The sequence below is a fragment of the Synchiropus splendidus genome, chromosome 14 (assembly GCF_027744825.2).
Source record: "Synchiropus splendidus isolate RoL2022-P1 chromosome 14, RoL_Sspl_1.0, whole genome shotgun sequence".
NCBI lineage: Eukaryota > Metazoa > Chordata > Actinopteri > Syngnathiformes > Callionymidae > Synchiropus > Synchiropus splendidus.
Window position 1 is genome coordinate 20,918,022 of NC_071347.1, and position 21,486 is coordinate 20,939,507.

General features: G+C 47.1%; 1 protein-coding gene across 1 annotated transcript; it reads right to left on the minus strand.

Moving 5' to 3' along the window:
* Positions 1-448: 448 nt before the first annotated feature.
* nuak1b (NUAK family, SNF1-like kinase, 1b) lies at positions 449-21,142 on the minus strand. Its single transcript, XM_053884620.1, has 7 exons — positions 19,912-21,142; positions 12,450-12,570; positions 7,810-7,961; positions 7,068-7,133; positions 6,302-6,421; positions 4,610-4,742; positions 449-4,530 (listed from the first exon to the last, which is right to left on the minus strand). Exons 1-7 carry the CDS (start codon positions 20,161-20,163, stop codon positions 3,437-3,439), a joined length of 1,938 nt encoding a protein of 645 aa, XP_053740595.1. The 5' UTR covers positions 20,164-21,142; the 3' UTR covers positions 449-3,436.
* Positions 21,143-21,486: the final 344 nt, after the last annotated feature.

Below are 21,486 nucleotides of genomic sequence, written 5' to 3' on the forward strand. Positions count from 1 at the left end.
GCTAGAGAGAGAGAGAGAGAGCTGGTGTGATGTGTTGACAACCTTTGCATAAATATTGGAGCGGTAGGATGAAGATTGGTGAAAAGAGGAAGTTGTTTTTTGAGGCAACAACTACATTACATTTTTTGAAGGCAAGACTGAGATCTTAACTTTCTGCTGTGTGCGGAGGCGAACCATCTCTCTGTCATGACTCATATCTACCCATTGGCTTGAATGACATCCACGAGAGTGAAACCGCGACAATGTGGCGCACAAATTCTCTGAGGATTTCATTGCTGTTCTAGCATCTCAACACACTGCTGTCCTTGGACAATGAACTCCATGAGGCAGAATCATCTTTTCAAGATTGGTTTATTGAAGTCAATACAGTACTGCAAAGGCATTGAGTTGAGTAGAAATGCACCCTCATGGATGAATTAAGACATTTGTTTTACAGAAGTTGAGTCTGAAAAAAAAAAAAAAAACCTGGCCTCTTCACAATGAGATGATGGCACTCAAACAGCGTTTGTGCGTGCAGTCCGCAAAACAGTCCGGAGAGCAGGCCCAAGCATGGACACGGAACTAAATGGCTTCATCACCAATAAATACAAGTATAAAAACACATTGATAATTATTATAAAAAAAGGTTCATGAGAGATACCAAAGGCACAGGACTTAATCCACCTCGGCAGTCCAGGATCACCATCAGACACGAATATATTGAGACATAGAATACTTAAATAACAAAATAATACTCTTTTTTTTTTGTCAGAACGATATCCAGTCAAGTTTTCCTATGATTCTGCAAACTCAAAGATATGCACCAGTGCTTCCAGATTGGCTTTGACATTGCTTTGTTTTATTTCTTAGTTCTTCCTTTGATTGGAATCTGGTGGAAATGATCTTATGCTGTGGTCATCAAAAACCCTTTCCAGACCTACAGGTGCACAAACATGAGAGCGTAAAATACGTTTGTATTTTGATTGGTGTCACCTGAAACTGTGTCAGATCATATTGGGAGGAACAACTCTTCAAGGAAGGAAGCATTTTTCTGCCATAACATAAAGCAATATAAAGTTTCTTATATTTTGGAAAATCAAAAACAGAATCATAATAAAACAAAATACTAACATAGTATAATTTCATCACTGTAAATCCAGTTGGCAATACAAAAGGCAATTAAAAAGCAATGCGATACACAAATGGGTGTTTCATCGGAGTCACTTCCCAGGACCTTTCCTTCATGCAAGCGGACCACCGAAAACATTTCTCCGTCAGCGGTTTTCCATCATTTTCTTCGCATGATGTCAGTCATTCTTTGCTGATTTTTAGCGCCATTGAAAACACACCCCGTCTAAGGCCACGCCAAACAAAAAAGTGACCCTCTAGAAGTCAAGCTGTATCAACAGCCTCCAGCATCTCAAATAAAAAACTGGAAAAGAAAAACAAACAGGAGGCGAAGCCAATGTGGGGAATGATTTCATCCACTGAAGGGGGTTCTAAAAAGGGCCCAGAGAATTTCCTCGAATTTAAACCCGTCTCTGGTGTATAGCTTTTTTAAGCACAGGACAGATGCCCCATTATGATTGACTATTTGCAACCTGGATCTACTCGACTGGAGATGAAAAAAAACAAAACTCCCGACATGATATCCTGACCTGAATCCCCAGACTGTGGTCACTATGCGGCAGCTCGATTTCTGGTGAAGAGGCAAGTGACCTACAGTAAACTCAGCTCCATAGTCGGTTCACGCAACGGTCTCTTTGTGGGCATGTGTGATGAACAATGCCTGTCAACCCACGGACCACTGAAACTGAAATGATTTCCCTCATAATCTTGTGTACGATATCTTTGAGTTACTTGGAGAAAACTGTCTACTAACTATGGAAAAACACCTCCATCAATGCCCCAGTGCATCTTTGGTAAAACTCCCAAAACTTTCCATGGACTCCTTCTCCTCACTTTCTTTACACTCGCTAGTCTACTTGAGCAAATCCCTCCCGAGTCAAATCTTGGCACTTCCCGTGCTTCACAGGAAAGCCCTCTCTAATCTCAACAATCCTCGACGCATCACTTCTTTACGCTCCGTCACCCTACACCGCCCCGCGCCTCCTCCCTCTTCTTGTCTCTAATGAAAACAATAGCTTGCTAATTGTGCTTGGTTGACATAATGGACTCGTGTACACAGCTGGAGGGTGGACTGCAGATCCCACCTGTGCTGAGTCAAGCCGGGGCCGATTCAGATCTTTCGCACCAACACGTCTCCTGTCTGTGGAATTTACTGTGTCATCAGTAGGTTTTAACAACCCTCACCCCCCTACTCCTTTCAAGAGCTTAAAGTATAATGTCTTTGGCAATATAAAAAAAAAAAAACTGACCATGGTTATGAGAACCAGGCACATTCCAGGACGATGAAGTGGTGTCTGCACCATCCCCCTTCAACAAGTGTCCCTTTAGGTGAGCCCTTCCAGACCCCCGTGTTCAACCAAGCCACCAAAGCTGCTGACAAACCAAAGCACAGAGCTGAACACTGACAAAGACCATCAGGGAGGTCTTTTCAAGGCTGACTGTAGATGCCAGACTGTTTGATCAGGACGAACCCCTGACCCCGGACGAGTAAAGCTAGTCAGCTGTGCGTGAAAAGGCCCTGGGTTTGTCCACATTCACAGAAAAAAAAAACTGGCTTGTTCCGGCTTCTTCCAACCTTTATGGAATTGACATACATAATTGTTTTTATAGATTTAAAAAAAAGGCACTTCCTACATACCTATTATCATACACATACATAGCACATACACTTTGAATATATAAATGTCTACATGTTTTACATGCACAGACATAGAGCTATATATGAACACAGGTGAGTGCTCATCACCAATTATATATGTCAGTTCCATGGGAGGAGACAGTGAGATGAGACTCTTCCAGTAACGCCACCAGTTTAGCAAGTTTAGAAAAAAAAATAACATTAAACAATCAACAATGTCAACTACTTTTGGAACACCATTTTTAAGGAAGTAAAAATCACAAAATAATGCGCTCGGTGTGAGTTCTAAGGTGCTTTTGTAAACTCAAACCCAAAAAAACGGGCGGCGTAAAAGCAAAGACAACCAGAGTCTGGTTGCTGAGTTTGTGATTCTTACTTGCCTTCTAGCAGAATATGTAAACATGTCGAACACAGCAAAGTCTAGCGGCGCGCCAAGTCGGCAGACTGGGTGGCGCTCTCTCGTGCCAGCTCTGCCTCTGTACTGTTCACACCCTAACTCGGTTTCCTTTGGCTGTGGAAGTGTGTACACCTGTGTGCGCTTGATAATTCCGATCAGCATCACGGTCCCATTTGGCAAAACCACAATCTCATAAGACTTATTCCCAGTAACCCACTGGTCGTTAAAGCCATTCATATCCGCACACAAACACACACAGTTGTTACATTCCCACAGCTTCTTCTTAGTGACTGTTAGGTGAGGTTGCTGCTAATGTCCAAGGCTTGTTGGTACACCTGAGTCATGTCCTCAAGGTCCCCCAACAGGGAGAAGCTGCCATTGTCCCCTGGGGAGCCTCTAGATTTGTGGCTACGGTTGAACTTGGATCCCTGGAGAGCAGGTGCAGCCTGAAAACCTTTGAAGTTGGCGAGATGTAGCAGGTTTTCAGCTGAGACACAGGCCCGGATGTTTGGGCGAAGGTGGGGAGTCGACGGGTGCCATTCAGCTCCGCAGAGAGAGGTGGGCGAAAGGGACAAGACAGAGCTGTCCTCACCGACGATGCTGGAGGGACGGCTCTGACTGCGCGACAGACCAGAGTCAGTGGAAGGAGGCGGGTCGCCCAGAACCTCTGCCACTGCAGCAGCGGACGGAGGTCCACTGTAGGTGGAGTACTTGCCGTTACGCTTTAGTATTCCCTTTCTGCCCATCACTCTTTTTGGTGGGGAGGTGGCTAGCACTGACATACCGGTCCCCCCTAAAAGCTCTGTGGACTCACTACGCTCCGGTGAAGAGTAGTACCCTGACTCCCGTTGTTGGTTGTTCTTTAAGATGCCTTTCTTTGGCAAAGAAGGTGCCGACTTCGCCTGTGAGACTTCACTTGAGGTCAGCTCCTCTTCCTCTGGATCAGGACTTGAAGCCTCATCTCCCACATCTGCTTGTTGAAGGAACTCTTGCTGACCCAAATCAGCCTCCTCCAAACTTGCGCGCTGGTGTTCTTCTACAACCCTGGTCTTCAGTATACCCTTTGGCCTCTTCAGACCTGGTTTATCTTCAGCTCCACACTGGGACTCTTCGGCTTCAACATTTTCCTTCTTGGACTTTTTGGGCCTCTGGCGCAACAGCTGGGGGAGGGATGCAGGTTTGGCTCCAGAACCTCGTGGCTCAGTGCGGTTCTGCCAGTCGATGAAGCGTGCCAGCATGGGTGAGCCTCCATGGTCGCGTTGGGATTCACAGTCACACACACTGTTCTTCCAGCCCCAGTTTACCCACCAGTGATTGGCTATATCTTCTACAGTGGCCCTGCGTTCTGGGTTCACCATTAGCATCCAGCGAATCAGTCCTCGTGCATCTACAGAGAACCAGGGGAACAAAATGTAAATTCGTATCACCCTATAATTCCACTTACAACTTTTCCAATGATGCGTTACCTGATGATTGAGTTGGTTCTTTGTACTCCCCGTTGCTAATCTGGTGAATGAGTTTCTTGTGATCTCCCCCATCAAACGGCATGGTTCCGTAAACCAGGGTGTACAGCAGCACCCCAAGAGCCCAGCTATCCACCTGGTGAGGAGTCAAAATCCGTGGTCACATATTGGTTTGCTTAGTCGCACTGTGCGAAAACACACACTGGCGATCTCGTGGGGTGTGTTAGGTCTTATGCAATGGAAATGCCGTAGTATCCTTCATGTTTTCATTGCTATTCATGGCTTTAAAACAAATGTTCCGGAAAACCAGGCTCTGCCCCCACAGGGAACCTTTTGAGCAAGGCTATCGGGTTCATTACCGCATATGTATTTCCTTACCACTGAACGTACATGTTGGGGATGTTGTGATGCCTGAATACCTCTCTGTGAAATCATGATAATTACAAGGACCTCAGGAGGAAGTTGCTGGTTTCCATTCAGATAAATCCGTTCCCCCCGCCATCCCCGCCCCCGTCTACATGTCTCTTGCCCTGTCAGGCAGAAGCAAGCACTTTCTGACCACCAGCCTAATGCGATGTGGCTTTCTAAGTAAGCTGTTACATAAGACTTTGTCTGAAGCATGAAGAGGTACAGAGGCACGGGGAAGAGGTGGGACAGGAAGAGCTAATGAGTCCCGCAGAAATAGCCGTACTGTGATTTCCCGGCCCCAGTGACTTGTCTGAGACATGCTGCCACACAGGGAACTGTAATGAGTCTGAGACTGTGACAGGAAGTGATACATGATGTTGGCTTTAGGAGAATGAGCTGTGCGGAGGCATGTACCTTCTGTCAGCTTGCTATAGAAAGAAGTCTTGACCTCACAGACGGAAAAAGAACGAGAGAAAAATAGACTTGATAACCTAAAGATACCCAACAATGGCTGAACAATTGAACATTGTCATGGGTGACTCCCCAAATCACGCCTTTCCACAGTTTCTGAGCCGCCAATAGTTCTGCTGCCCCAATATCGTGTAAGGGCGACGCTTTGAAAAAAGGTTTGGTGAGCTATTTCCACCGCTGTGTTTGCTGTAATTTGTGGCCTCGCCCCGATCAGCATTCTATAATTTAAAGTACGTCCCGATTGCTGTAGATTTCTTTGCGTTCTCCAGGAAATTATAGTCATTTGCATGTAAATGACCGGTTGGAGCTGAATTTCTAAAAATGCCACTTTATCCTCCCTCGCTCGCTTTGTTTTATGTAACTCAGTGCAATTTACAGGCAAGGCCTCTCAGAATAGCTTTGGTATTTCCACATTAGTGGCCTTCAGGAGGTATTTTGAGTGTCTCTCACCAAAAATATTCTGCCAAATGCTGACTGGATGTGACCATATGTGTTCTTTGAGGCTGTGGAACTCATTCCGATCCTATTATGTTCAAGAGAAAGTGAGCACAACTATCCTCCAGTTTCTCACTTCAAAGCGTGCAGACATTAAGAGGGCAGAGGGGGGAGACAGTATCTGGGCTGCAAGCCTCTGTGGAGCAGCAAAGGAGACCTCCTCCAGACGAGACGACTTCGTCGTCCCTTCAAAGGCCACAGTTGAAGCCTTACTTTTGATAATTACATTTCAGCGAACATTGAAAACATGCAAACACCAAACAAATGCTCGAGAAAGAAAGTCCCTCAAATGAGCATCTGTTGTCTTTTGAGGTCACTCACCTCTGGCCCTCTGTATGGTCTCCCATTGACGATCTCCGGCGAGGCGTACAGCGGGCTTCCACAGAAGGTTTGTAGCAGTTTGTCCTTGTGATAGAGGTTGGACAATCCAAAGTCAGCAATCTGTGGGAAAAGCATAAAAAATATGTCTGTTTAGAAAGCACTATTATCAACTCAGAAGGGGTCATGGCTGTAACAAAATGCTGTCACATCATTCAAGTACAGGGTACATACATTACTTTGAGGCAACGGTGTACCATCTCAGTCTATGGCTTCGGTCAGGTTAAAGGTTTGTTTGCAAGCAGCCGTCCTGTCATTGTCACGGCTCTACTGTGCTTGGATCGGCCATGAAATCCACTGATGGAAAAGCCTAGGACCCACTTGAATCAACGCAAGCTATTTGAAAAAGTCATGAGAGACCAGAAGTGGGCGTGGTCTTCTGACAATGAGGGCAACAATCCACTACCCACTTTCTGTTTTCCGTTGTGTTACTCTAATGATCAGTCCCAGCTTCCGCTGAAGTTTAAACAATCTATAACACATGGGAACTGCTAGAACACAATGAATCCAACAGTAGATGGACAAACTTTACCCTTCAAGCTAAAGTATTTGGGAAACTATTGCTGAGTCAACTCTGACATCACTAGCTTCAACGCCTTTGTGCCGATGGTAACCCCTGTGTAAAACCGAAGAATTGTATGTGATAGCTATCTGAGACGGAGAGGCGTTGCTACATTCAGGTGTTTTCCAATATTCTCAGTCATGTTACCTTAATGTTACAGTTTTCATCCAGTAGAACATTTTCCAGTTTCAGATCTCTGTGCACCACGCCATTCTGGAAGAAAAGAAACAATGAGAATCAATTCAAATTCTCTGAGGCATTTCTCAGCTTCGACGATGGGTTGTGGGAGCGTGTGAAAGATAGATTTGATAGATTGAATCACTTCTTATTCAATGTAATCACATTTTGATTCAGTCACCAGTTTGAAAGACTGTTACTAATTTATTACAAATCTTCCCTAAAATAAGTGGTTGTCTTAAATGATTGATATTGTCATTTTTATTTGGCGACCCCCACCACGTCCACCGTCAGGTATGTTGGTTCAGATGACTGATCGCTCAAGCCTCATATCTCAGAAGCATGACATCATTTCCAGTCCCATCAGGGGACCAGCCATGACACGAGGGGAACCCATCCAAACAAGTCCCGGGGCTCACATAACTGGGAGTTACCAGGGTGTGGACAAAGCAGGGGCTCACAGGGGAGTGGGAGGAGTTAAAGCAAAGGGGAAACTCTTTATCCCAAACGTCTTTCAGTGTGTCAACAGATGAGGACAGATTTAATTCAGGCCTCGGTTGGTTCAATGTAATCGGAGCACAGGCTCCAATCCTCCCTTAGAAACAGATGACTGCCACTCACCGCCAAGAAAAGCACATAGATTAACTGGCTCTCTGGCTGCGTTGGTTTCCATTCGGAGGGAAAAACAAGAGGAGAGTCATGTCGCTCTCACCTTGTGACAGTGGTGGACAGCGGAGACTATCTGTCTAAAGAAGTGTCGCGTCTCTCGCTCGCTCAGCCGCCGACGCTCGCTGATGTAGTCGTACAGTTCCCCCTTGCTAGCGTACTCCATCACGATCACGATCTTGTCCTTGTTTTCAAACACTGGGGATGAAAGGCAAAATGGAATTAATGATCAACAATTCAAAACATAGGCATGTTTACATCAGCCGAAACACAAATTGTACTCACTGACTACACTTTCAACCATTTGTCACTAGAGCTTTACGTAACTATCCATTTAGTCCCTATGAACTTTGCAAGTCTTTGGACGACTGTCCAAACACTTGTTGACTTTACTCGTCTACAAGACGACACAACATAAACAAGCCTAAACTTTGCTTGTCTTTAAATGTTTCGATGTATTTCGCAACAATGTGTCCTCAAACGAACCACGGAAAATTGCAGACTGACAGGATTCGTAAAAGCAATGTTACACATGTCAAACTTAATTTGTGATTTCCAACATTCCAGTTAAGATAATCCGAATGATTTGTCCAGCGAGCTTCGACAGCTCTTCGTCAATGTCAGGAAAAAGCAAGGAACATATAGAACAATAGTGTTACGTAAAAAGGTCCAGGGAAATGTTTCACTCCCTGTTGTTTTGATGAGGGAATCCAAATTCCAGAGGCGAGTATTACATCCCTCCACGTCTCTGGCACTTACATCAGCCAAACTCCACCTCATGTGTTTGGCTCCTTCTCAACACATCAAGGAGGGTCCGATAACTTAATCAAGCCTGGCTCTTTGGGGACCGCAGAGCAGTGAAAACAGAGATAAAGCAGAGACCATGCTGAGGCACAGGGAGACTCTTGGTTCAGAAACACACCAAGCATAGTTGTCTCAATTCTGGTTAACCTGAGGCAGTATTTTGGATAATGGATCGATGACTCAACTTAGGGGGGGCACTGGTATCAGTCCATGACGTACAGAGCGGAATTATGACTGTTCATCTAGAAGAGAGAATCAGGGATGCCTGCCTGGGCATCAAAAGTATTTGAAAATGGAATAAATGGATAGAAATCTAGCCTCCATCCTGGTGTCAAACATCATGCCAGGCCAACTGTGTCATCTCAGAAGGACCTGGGTCTTCTTCCCAACTGGGCCTCACCATTTAGTGCAAGATTGCCAAACCACCTCAACTGGCTTCTCACGATGCTGAGGAGTGAGGTATCTGGTTTGAGGCTCACCTGGATGACTAACCTTCTCCCCCCATGCTTGAGGGAAGAGTACAGGGATCCAGCAGAGGCAACGTATTTTGGCCACTTGTGTCAGTGACTACTCCGGTCGCCGAGTCTTTATGTATGCGTACATACATTAGGACGACTACCGAGACATCAGCACCACTCCTGGAATCCTAGAGTTATTCAGATCAGATCTTGTACAGCCTAAGGTAGTGACACATTTTTGTACCTGGAAAAAGAACATGATCCAGACAAACTGTGGTCGTCGTCTGTGACTCGCGAGTGCACTTTTAGGTTAAACACTATTGTACCGTGTTCGTATCTGACATTACCGCCACAAACGTATCATTTGCAGTCAGTATTTACAACCCAACGTGTAATTTCTCCTTGGCAATGTGTTTGTCTCCAAAGGCCTTGGCATGCAGGGAATGAAAATGTCTGGGTGGGGAAGGGAAGCCGGCCGATCAAACGGCAGTTTTTCCCACACAGCATGGCCGTCGGGACCGATCGCCTCGCCTTTCTGCACCGTCGAGCAAGCACCTTCAGTCACTCTCCTCACCCCCACCCGCGGGTGCTTTTAGAGATATAATCCTCTACAAAAACACACAGTTGCTGAGTGATGCTAACGCTCCACGATTGTCTGGCTGCTGGGAAGAAACAGAAGAGCGGGGGGGGGGAGTGAGCACTGCCTGGACTCTGACTGGTGCGCAGCCGTGACCCCGACTGACATTGGACTGATCTCTCAAATTCTCAGCTTGCACTTGCATTTATCTTTGACCCCTGGTGGTGAAGTAATTACCTGGCTTACATAACTCTGGACTGTTCCGGCCCACCGCCAGCGCTACAGGCTGCTTGTCACTCATGTCGCTTTGTTCACGGCCCGACCTCAACATCGGTCTAATTAGCAGCTATTGTTTGGTCGCGATACACTGATGATGGACTGATGCCGCCAGCTGGCGCTTCAGAGCACAACAAGTGAGGGACCTCGGTAATCCGGACCGGCTTAAGTGGCTTCTCCTATAATTGAGTCTTGTACGTTCTGTTGAGCATAGAAAGCCAAGTGGTCCCTCACCTTGTAATGATCGTAGTTGTTTTTCATTCATAACGTTGTCATCCTTTCTTCCATGTTGCTTTTCTACTGAACCTAATTTAAAATAAATGTTTTCCAAATATTCCTTTCGAGCGGCAAAGACTCCACACATAGGGTTAAAGTACTTTCAAAGATCCACTTCTTTTGTAGAACACAACATAGAATTTCCATTTTCACCACAAACACTTTCGTTTCTTTGGAGGAAATTCAGCCAAAGACAATAAACCATTTCAGAAGCTCTGAACCAAGAGTCATTAGCTCGATGGTTGACAACAGATAATTATACGTTGGCTTGTTTTCCAGATGTGTTTTTTTATGACTTCATCCCCACAATTCCTCTCTTAAATATTTACGACTCCGTTCAGAAGCGTATTCAGTCAATGGGTTCGCTGGGCACGGTGGTTACAAACGCCTCATATTTCCCCTAAAATTGAAATTGTTTTAATTTTCAGTTTTTTGTTAGAGATTTGTTTCGACCCCAAATCTATAATATTTTCTTGGCTTTCAGTTGGAGACATTTATTCCTGTTTTTGAAAGACTTGGATGGTCATAAAACAGAGACATCTGGGTGTGGATGCATGAGGGGACTGAAAACACAGAAATCGGCTCTCAATCTGTGGTTCACAAACTTTGATTTAACAATGGTTCAACTTGGCTCACTGACTTCAATGTGTCTTCAGTGACTTGAAAACTGAAGCGTAGTTTGCAAACTGAAGCAAGATTGGGAATTTGTTCCTGAACGTGGCTGTTTGCTAACTGAGGTTTGACTGTATTTGCAGTTTTCTAATCTGCACCAGAAGAGCACAGCTCTGTCGCAGGGACTTTGTAAAGTGATGCAGATTTAAATCCACTCTTCTCATTGATCCTAAACAATTGCTTTTATACGCCTATATACTTGCGGAATGTGTTAGCATACCGGTCAGTGTTGCTGCATTGAGGCCACTTTTTACTGGGTGGCATATGATTTAATATACACTCACGGTCCTTAGCGTTTAGTTTGATGTAGCAATTTGTGAATTTACAGCTCTTGAGGGTTTCTGTGTGAAGCTGTGCTGATGGATGCAGAATGTGAGGGAGTGGTGAGGTTCAGTCCGCGCTCACATCTGGTTCAGCTTTGCCTCATACAAGGCTCTTTAGCAGCGGCTATTCGAGAGGGTGTTGCCAGATCGAGGGGGCTCCTCTCTGAGTGTGGGGTGGGCGGGGGGCCAGGCCGCAACAGTAAATACTGGCTTTGAGGAGAAGCACCAAAGGGGAGAGTCTGGTCGGGTTTATTGGTGCAGTGGGTGCTTTCAGGCGAGGGCAGCGTACTCCGGATCATACGCGCAGAGTTTATAAAACCTTGTTCTTCTAATCGCCGACAAGACCCCTGAAAAGCCAGCTGCTCTGCAGACCCACCAGCTGACTGCTGTTCCCATGGGGACGCTTGTTGCATGTTCAACACAGCCATGGCACCGAGGGCAGCGGGTGAGCTGGTCCCCACAGGTCGGTTACTGTAGGGCTTGTTGACCCAGTGGTCAGGGGCGACTTCATTATGATGAGTTGTGGAGTGAGGCCCGGTGGGAAACGTTCAACCTTTACACCGCTTTTGTTGAGGCTCACTGAAAGGTTCCTGTTTAATGCCTCTTACAGTGGGAAATTCAGGATATGAATTATCCACACTTTTATAATAAGGGCTGGTGCACCAGGCTAATGGAGTGCTGGAGCTACTCCAAGCTTCCTGGAACGTCCCCCCCAAAAAACAAATTTTTGCCGCTTGTGGCTGCGATGTTGTCGTTTCAATGATCCCGTGGTGTTCGTGACCAAAGGTGAGAAGTGGAATTTGGATTTGGCTAGGAATTTAAACAGCATGTGATCAATCAAACTGATCAATCTTGCAAGAGCGCAACTGCGCTCCAAGCATGCTGGGAATGTCTCCCACAGCTGCCTCGCTGCAGTGAAGTTTGCAGGCCCGGGTGACAAAGGTCAGCCAGTGTCACACATACACATGCACACAAGGACACGCACGCGTCTGGAGACACACATCCATGAGTGCAGTCTGCCTCCCAGCTGTCTCTAAGCATCAGCAGATGTCTGGCCCTGAGATCAAGACCAGGAAGGACAGGAGACTTCTTGGTTCTGGGAGAGGCTATCCCTGAAAATATCTCGTGCAGGCACACGGCAGAGCAGGAAGACGAATCACATCCCCGAGCCCTTTATTATGACATCGGCATGTCCAAACATGACAATCTTACACCTCGAGCGTGGAGCGAGGGGCGACTCTAACCAACCGTGCTGTTTAGGCGGATGAGTGAAACATTCAAATTCCCGTGCGTTTCTTACCTTCATATATGGAGATGATGTGCGGGTGGCGGAGGGATGACATGATCTCGATTTCTCTGCGGATGTGAACCATGTCCTGGTCATCCTTGATCTTCTCCTTCCGGATGGATTTGATGGCCACCTGGAAACACGGAAAAATATTGTAACACAGCTATTCCGGCGCAGTGTGTGGAGCTGACACAGGGGGTCCAATATGATCTACTTCAGTGGCTCTAGTTTACACCGATAAACAGTGGAGTGAGCAGGAATGATTTACAGCTGCCTGCCCTAAAAGAAAGGTGCAATCTACCAGTCCACCACTAGACGTCAGTGGTCTTCACAGACTGTGAGGTAAACAGCAAACATATCAGTGAACTTTAAAACAGCTCCCTTGAAGCATGTGACCCACGCGTGCGTCAGTGAACGCACGTGAGCCCACTGAGTGAAGTGACTCCCTCGCCAATAAACTGTCAGATATATCAAAAAGATTCACTTCCGATTCGACCTTTGTGACCGTTGACCTTTTCAGCCTGCTGTGTTGACAGGTCAGTCGAGCCTCACATACTGACCCCGCGCTTTGGGGAGGTCAGGAATGACGGTGCGGAGAAAAACAAGCCGCATGTGGTGCTGGAATAGAGGTCAGCGCTTTATGCAGACACTAAATTTAACCAGGTATTAGTGGAGTGAGATCCGCCTGAGGGGAGCACAACATCCCGGCCGAAGGTGGGAAAGGTTGTGTAGAAAGAACAGCCTGTTCTGTAGACGTCAACATCGAACATGTCCCTCAAATGTGCTCATCGCTACCGAATGTAGAACCGCATGATCACTGATGAGTGACTTTAATAGTGCGCTAAACACAGTCCTGAAAGACGTTTTGTAGCGATAACAAGCTGCGGTGGTCTTCTCCAGCTTTCAGTGATGAGTTAGACAGACTTGTCCGCGGACACTGTGAGCCTCTCAAAATAAAAACTGTGGTGTGTTAAGAATTAAAACAGAGGCAGCGACTTCCTCTTCGTAAACCAGAAATACCAATAATAGATATCTAGACAGCGAGATTGCGGAGCTCATTTCGATGGCCATAAATCACAAAACCAGACGGGAAGCCATTATCCTTTTTGTGTACGTAAAGTGAACACGATGAACGGACAGAAGTAGATCGGCTCCAGAGTAGATGGGATGTGAAGACCTAATCTGGTGATCGCACAAAACCGACGACCATTTCACCTGGCTGCTGTGTCCCTTCCGACACGGCTAACTTGCTCTGCGACTCATGACTCACAACCCAACTCCAATACAGCTCCTTCTGTGCTGTTTTTTTCCACGACGTTCACGTTAAGTGCACATGTTTTTCTGGCGTCTAATGGAACCATTAGACACCAACAAGTCCTCAATACACCAGGATAGTTGCCATCCACTCAGTCACTTTCATTTGATGCTAGCTATTGACCGCCGCTCTCACAGTCTGCTGGTCATTTCACCAAACACCCTGGTTACAAGTGAACAAGGTTTACAGTGCACAACCTTAATTTTAATGCAGACCGGCGTCGTTTTGCTACACTGCACAGGGTTTGGTTTCGTATTTACACCTAGCAATGTTTCTCATTGGTTTTGGTCTGAAGTTGAACATGTTCTGGCCGCCATAAAGCTAAAAAAGCAACAATATCCATTGTTGAGCAGTGATGTCATCTGCTGCTTCAGAGCTCAGATTAATCCCTGAAATGCGGCGGTTCGGCTCACGGTAAAAGAGGGGGGATCCCTGCGCCTCACCCCCCGACCGTGTGTGACCCATCGTCCCCTATACAGGATATGAGCCGCTGCTTTTGATCTCACTTCCTGCTGTGGAAGGGCTTTCATGTGACAACGCCTTTTCTGGGGGTCGACTGTCACCTTTTCACTTGTCAACCACGCGACTCCATCTGAAGCGCGTGTGAATGCTACAGTGATGTGGCACAATGGTTTATTATCTCTATTCAATGCAATTATTTGGATCTGTAAATTCATAATTTTAGCATTGAGCCTATTCTTTCTTGGGCTAAGACAGTACTTTGGTACTTTGCTACACTGCACGCTTCCCCTGTGCACATTGACAGGGTTTCATATTTACACCTAGCAATGTTTCTCATTGGTTTTGGTCTGAAGTCGAACATGTTCTGGCGGTCATAAACCTAAAACAGCAACAATAGGGACGCTCTAATAAAGCACTTGTCTTCATTTCACCACAGGAAGTGCACCGATCAACATCCACCAGCCATTGGCCGACTCCTCGGCATCGTGGCACTGCCGACCGCGGAGCTAGTCCACTTCAAGCCTCTTAAATGAGAGGTTAGCGGTCTACTCCAAACAAACCAAATCAAAAGTCACCGTAATTGCAGCCTAAACATTCGGGATTGAATCCGGTCCGCCCTTTGATCGGCTCTGGACGCAGGCCGCGCATTTGTTGCTTTAAACTTTTGTCCTCTCCGCGCTGCCATGTGGAGGTCGGCGGAACCCGGAGAAACCACAGGCAGTAGCGAGTGCCAAGCTAATTACACGTACATCAATAAAAATAACCCCAAACCGGAATCGCACCCTGATTACATAGCACTTAAAGGAACGGCGCTGTAATTAACCAGAAGATGTCCAGGGGGTCCGCGTGCTGTGCGGATGAGGGTTTAAAGTTGTTTGCGTCTTCACAGCGGTGTTTTCCTTTAGCTCACCACAGTCAGCGAGCCTTTCCTGCTAATCCCGGGACGTGTTGGACCTCTGCGTTCGCGGCCGGGTGAATCATCCTCCTGCTAGTTAAGACTTCATTCAGGAATGTGCTTGTTGAGGACATAACTGTGCAGTGACATTTGCAGGCATGCAAACTTCCTTACTGGACTGGATACTACCACACAGGCCTCGATCGCTGGGACTGTAGCTCCACACACACATGCGAGCATGGTGAAGGGGCGCCCACACGGGATTGGAGATGTGGCCAGGTATGACTGGAGTATCTCCCCCACTCTGACCCCGATGTGGACCATTAACCGCGACTGAGGATCAAGCACTTGCCAGCTGGCCGCTATCACCGTGTTTGCCCTTAAGAGGATCCTCTTTGCTGTCAGTCACAGTAAACAGATGCTGCCCTACTGCCCATGCCAGGTATGCGCCTCCGCCACTCCCCCCCCTCCGTGCTTGTTTTGTTTGAAGTCAAAGTCCGAGTTTCGCTTCAGCGGAGCCTGAAGTCTTCCTGCTTTCTCTCAGGTCATTAAAGGAGACGGAGGATTGGAGATCGCCCGTCACAGTGTTGTTTTTGTCCCCTGAAAGTTCACCGACCTTCAGCTGGGCAGTGCTGTCTTTACTGCGTTTCAGAAACAAAACAATACTGCGAGAGGTGCCACATGTAGAAACAAGATGCAGCTGTCAAGTGAATGTGAAGGAATAGTTGGATAGTGGTGAGCACTTCACCCCGAGCTGTCTCCCGGAAGGTTCCCCTTTACCCAATGAGAGGACATAGCCCCGTCGCTTAGATACCAAGAGTAGGTCAGTGGGACTCTGAAAAGGTTTTACGGTACATGTTGGGAGACAAGACTGGCCTAGCCTTAGCGCCAACACTGGACCAACAGCATCCAAGAAACACTACACAGATCCACTGAGCATGGACCACTCAGTGCAGACTAGGAGCAGCCAGAAAGAACTGCGGTTCGAGCACCGGAAGGAGGCATACGTCGTGACCTTTAGAGCCTTCTGCGTAGATGGGATCAATAAAGGGTTGCCTTATCTACAGGCGTCTTTTATCACCCAAACATGATTAGACACGACCCCGAGATGAAAATTCAAAGGCCACCAGAACAGGCTCCAGTATCCAGGCAGCAGCTTATCAACAGATATTTTTTTTCAGATCAAATAAGCATTCTATTCACAACCAGAAAGAGAAATGCATTTTTTGTTGGGGAGTGTTTGCCAAAATCAGTGGGCGGGTTCGGGGTGAGTGGGGTGAGTGGGAGGAGAAGCCAGTCATTTTTCCAGAGAAGCGCCTTTCTAAAAACAGTGAGGGATCATGATACTCCATCACCGGTTCCCTCCTTCCGTCCTCTCCTGTGAATCCATTGTTGAGCAGTGATGTCATCTGCTGCTTCAGAGCTCAGATTAGTCCCTGAAATGTGGCGGTTCAGATCACGGTAAAAGAGGGGGGATCCCTGCGCCTCACCCCCCGACCGTGTGTGACCGATCGTCCCCTATACAGGATATGAGTCGCTGCTTTTGATCTCACTTCCTGCTGTGGAAGAGCTTTCATGTGACAACGCCTTTTCTGAGGGTCGACTGTCACCTTTTCACTTGTCAACCACGCGACTCCATCTGAAGCGCGTGTGAATGCTACAGTGATGTGGCACGATGATCTCTATTCAATGCAATTATTTGGATCTGTAAATGTATCATTTTAGCAATGAGCCTTTTCTTACTTGGGCTAACACAGTACTTGTTCCACATGCACCTGGTAGCTTTGCTAGCAGTTTAGCAAAAGCATGAAGCATTGCTTCTTCAGTGCAAACATTTGAGAAGCTCTTCAGCTAACACTGGAGCACTAGCTCCTCAACATTAAATGTATATAACTGATGCTAACCTAGCATTTTACCAATAATCTAAAGTCTCCCAGGAACAATCTGGTTAAGGTCAGTTATTCATGAAAATGTTTCCATCAATTTTGTATTCCAGCCGCTACGTTTAGCTTGGGTGCTCGCTTCTGCAACGGTGGCTTCGCTTTCTGTGATCGTGCTACGCAGAGACAAAGTTACCAAGTGACGTGTCAGTGGCAAGGCAAGGAACTGGCTAAAGGGCCCGCGCTTGCTAGCCGACTGCGATTTATAGCCATGGCGCCATACACAATGCCTGTGGTTGCTCCTTAGAGAGCTAACCAGCAGTCGCGCAAACAGCATGTGGTTATCTGAATGCTATCAACTTAGCAACGGACAAAAACAAATCAATGCTAAATGCTACTGTGGACTGATAAGTCATGTTACTGTCAACAGTGCGGCAAATATGGGGTTCAAAACAACTTTTTCAAAGTGAGCTTGTGATATTACTGTAGCAGCTGGAGCGTGAAATCAATGAGGTAACCATTAAATTTAGCACCGTCAGATGAGGTCGAAGTCTCTGTTTGAGATGGCGAGGGAGTTTGTACCGAGATAACCCTGGTCGTCATGGTGATGTTTTCCATAACAAATATGTAAACTTGTTTGGTGGACTGAATTTGGACAGTGTCTCGGTAGCTGACATTGTTGGTTGAGACTGTTGGCTCTCGCTCATCTCTACAGCTCGGCCCCACTTGGGTTCGCCTGACTGGTGACCCCGCGGCGCTGCGTTTGCTGGAGCGGAGGCTTCACCATTGTGGTGAGACGGTTACGCAACGGTCAGCCTTCGACACGTTTGTGCCATCAGCGAAATGAGACCAGCAGTCGTGACGTCTTGAGCGTGTCTGCGCGCACATGTGGCAGGAAGCGCAGCGGCTGGAGGAAGATGGATGAGATGGGGGCACATTTATTGTGTCAGCGAGAGTGAAGCGGAGTGGCAGCCGGCTTTTATCTCTCCGGCTGGATGTTTGGCAGCTGTTTTCCCTCTTTTATCCAACGCAGATCTTCCTGAGCGTCTGTTTGTTTACTTGTCAGAGCAACAGTGAAGTGTTTTCTCCTACTTTAACATTCGGAACTAGTTTCAGCAGATGCAACTGAAGCTCCTCTCTCGTGTTGTCATGGTGACACTAAATTTATGTGATATGGCGCTCATGCATGAGAGGATCGCTACATATCCAATAAGAAAGTGAAAGTGTCGACCTGGCTTTCGCCCACGCAGCTTATCCCGTCAGTTATTTTCGATGCGCCGGCGAGGCCACCAAGGTCCCATCACTCAGTCAGTAGCCGGATTTGCACCGCAGCATCCGGTGGTGAGGCCTCGCGCAGACGAGACGTGTGCAGCTACAACTGGCGGCCCCCACGGGCCCTTTAGAGCACGGGGGGAATCCCCAGGACAGGAAGGACTCACACACGCCTCGGAGAGAGAACAAAAACAACCAGGGTAGAGGAATTTTGAAAGACTTGGAAATGCACTTCCAGTGAGTCACTCGGAATTAAATCCCCAACTCAGATTTGCATGTCGGGATTGGAGTTTTGAGGACAAGCCGCGCGGTGGAAGCAGCTGGAGACGAGGTTGGAATTTCTTGCCCACCTTATTTGAAACTCTGGAATAAAGCAGCGACTGTTTATGTGGTGGAGTTCTGTATCTTAAATGGATCAATCTGCCTAAATATTATGACCACATGTCTAGCATTGTGTGGGTCCTTTTTTCCCTCCAAAACTGCCTTTCACATGCGTCACAGAAATCGCAACGGATCAAAAGCGGGCGAGCAAAATTGGGAGTAGATGTGCCAGGCTCGTGTGTGGGGGGGCGGGGGAGTCACATGTGAAGCCACTGAAGGTGAAAACGCTCATGCTGGTTCTGACAGAACCGTGTTAAAGCACACCAGGGTTACGCTTCTCGACCACACTAGATTGTGTTTGTTTTTGGCATCACTTGTTTTGGCAAGGTGCATCACTGCCACCAACTGGTCAAGAGTTTGGGTCGGGATTTACCCTTCTAGTGCCCACGAAACTACCATCCAGCAACACTTGCTGTAGTGGTTCATTGCGTTGTCTACCTTGTAGAGGAGCCAACTCCGTTGAACATAGTGAGGGCTGCAACAAACGGTCGACTATAATCGACTGCTGAATTAGTCGCAGACAGGTTCATGTGTCGACTAGTAACGTTCTCTTACTGTAGCACAAGCCACAGAAAAGGCAGACACATCTGAGGCTACGTGACCTCTTTGACCCCAAAACATTGAAAACATGGGACCATTTTCACTAAGGACAGACACACCAAATATTGAGCGAATATAATTCAAAACACCATTTAACAACAACAACAACAACACTGCAGTCATGGTGGCACGTGCTTCACCTCGTACACGTGGTATGCCGACCAGTTGACTAACCATTAAGGAGGTCGGTCACTAGTCGACGATCAGAAGGATTGTTAGTTGCAGCCCAAAACACAATCATAGTATCTGGTTGTGCACAATCATTTTTGGCCAAAATTTGATTCGTATTCTGAGGAGTAGATGAACTGCTCCAGACAAGCAAACACGTTCTGAATAAAGTGGTTTTTTTTCATCTGCACAGGTGAAATTACGAGCGGTACAATCAGAAACAAGAACTTGCTTCTGGAATGTGGCCATTATATTGATGCTATTTTGTCGAATGAAGTGTACACTGCCCGACTGTTCCCTTGTGTTTGGGGTGCAACCATTTCACTCTCACACAGCAATTTTACTGTAAATTAAACAATCAAATATTCATAATTTGGCAGCTTGGAGTGTGATACTGATGAAACTATTTGTTGTGAAGGCCCTAGCTGTGGGTATTCGCCTGTTGGGAGGGCCGGCCCTGCCCACAGCTGTGTGGTGCAGCAGATGCGTGGAGGTTCTCACCACTCTTCCCGAGTGTCTCTCGATGGCTTTCTTGACTTTGCCGTAGGTGCCTCTCCCCAGGGTCTCCAGCAGCTCGTAGCGGTGTTTCAGGTTGTGCTTGTGGTGGTGCTTCTTCACACCTGAGCTTCTCCTCCCATCAGCACCTCCATCAGGAGAGTCAGTGGCAGGTGGCGCCGCTGCGGTGGAGGCGTGACCCCGCTGGGGCTCACGGCGGCTGGACCCCCGGTGAGGCGATAAATAAGCAGTTTCCATGGCAGTAAAGGGAAGCGACCCCTCCCACTGTTAAATACGTCAACGCTACCTACTAAACAACGGTAATATAATACTTATAGGCCTAACAACAGTAACAATAAATAAATAAATTACGAAGAATAACGTGAATAACTTCTATCACACATGGAAACAAAGGCTTCCAGATTGTCTCGTTCAAAAAAAATATTATGATATTATCACTATAAAACAGCCTAGTGGTGGATTAAGCAGTCTAACATGAGCGGTCCATAATAATATTCATCTAATAATAATAATAATAATAATCCAGACACCGGCGGCAATAACGCACACCGGAGGCTGAATGCAATTTTAAGATGATTTATATAAGATATAATAAAAACCCGATCCAGAATGTTTTTAAAAAAAAATCTAAATTTGCCTTTTAAAAAAAACTCAATTGGATCCTAAGTCGGTCCACATCATCTGTGGTTCTGCCGACTTCACCCACTCACTTCTACCAGGCGAGAAAGCTGCGACGAAACCGGCGTTTTGGATGAAGATGACCCTCATGTTGTCCTCAGCCCAGGTAGATCCTCATTCATGTGGACCCATCTGTCTGCGACTGCCTGAGCCGAACCGAACCGGACGGTGGTGGCGCGCGCTGCTCGGACTCTAGCTGGGACTGAGACGCGCTCGGTACTGCCATGTTCGCTCTGCTGCGCCCCGTCGTCTGCTCGCTTCCTCCGTCTCTCCTGCGCCCGTCTTGTTTCGCCCCCTTTTTCCTCTCCGTCCTTCAACATGAGACGCTGTGAATAAGGAATGTGGAGGATCCGAGCCCGGAGGCGGAGTCAGCGCGGACCTCCTCCTCCTCCTCCTCCTCCTCCTCCAGTGTCTCCTCTCTCTCTCTTTGTCTCCAACCATCTCCTGAGGTGATCGGGCCCCTGCTGACACCCTCTACTAATAACAACCAGCGCTCCTCTAGTGATCAGGACAAACCCCAAACACATCTAAGAATGAAAAGGAAACTGATCATGGCTGCTATAAAGTGGTGCGTCCAACAAAGAATCTGCCTTTAATCATCAGTTCCACGTTCTCTACCATGTGTTTGAATTCGGATCTGATCGAACATCTGCAGGAGAACAAGGGAGAGGCTTCGCACATTCTGGGCTGTCGACCGATTTGCTGCCCAAACAGTGATAGTAACCCTGAGGTCCTGCTAGCATTAGTGAAATCCAGTGTAATTCAAACAGTCGCATCCACTTCCATGCGGGTCGCGGGGGCAGCAGCCTGGGAAAAGTAGCCCAGAGACCTCCTCTATCTCTTCTGGGGAAAGTGTTCCCAGGTCAGCTGAGAGAGGTATCC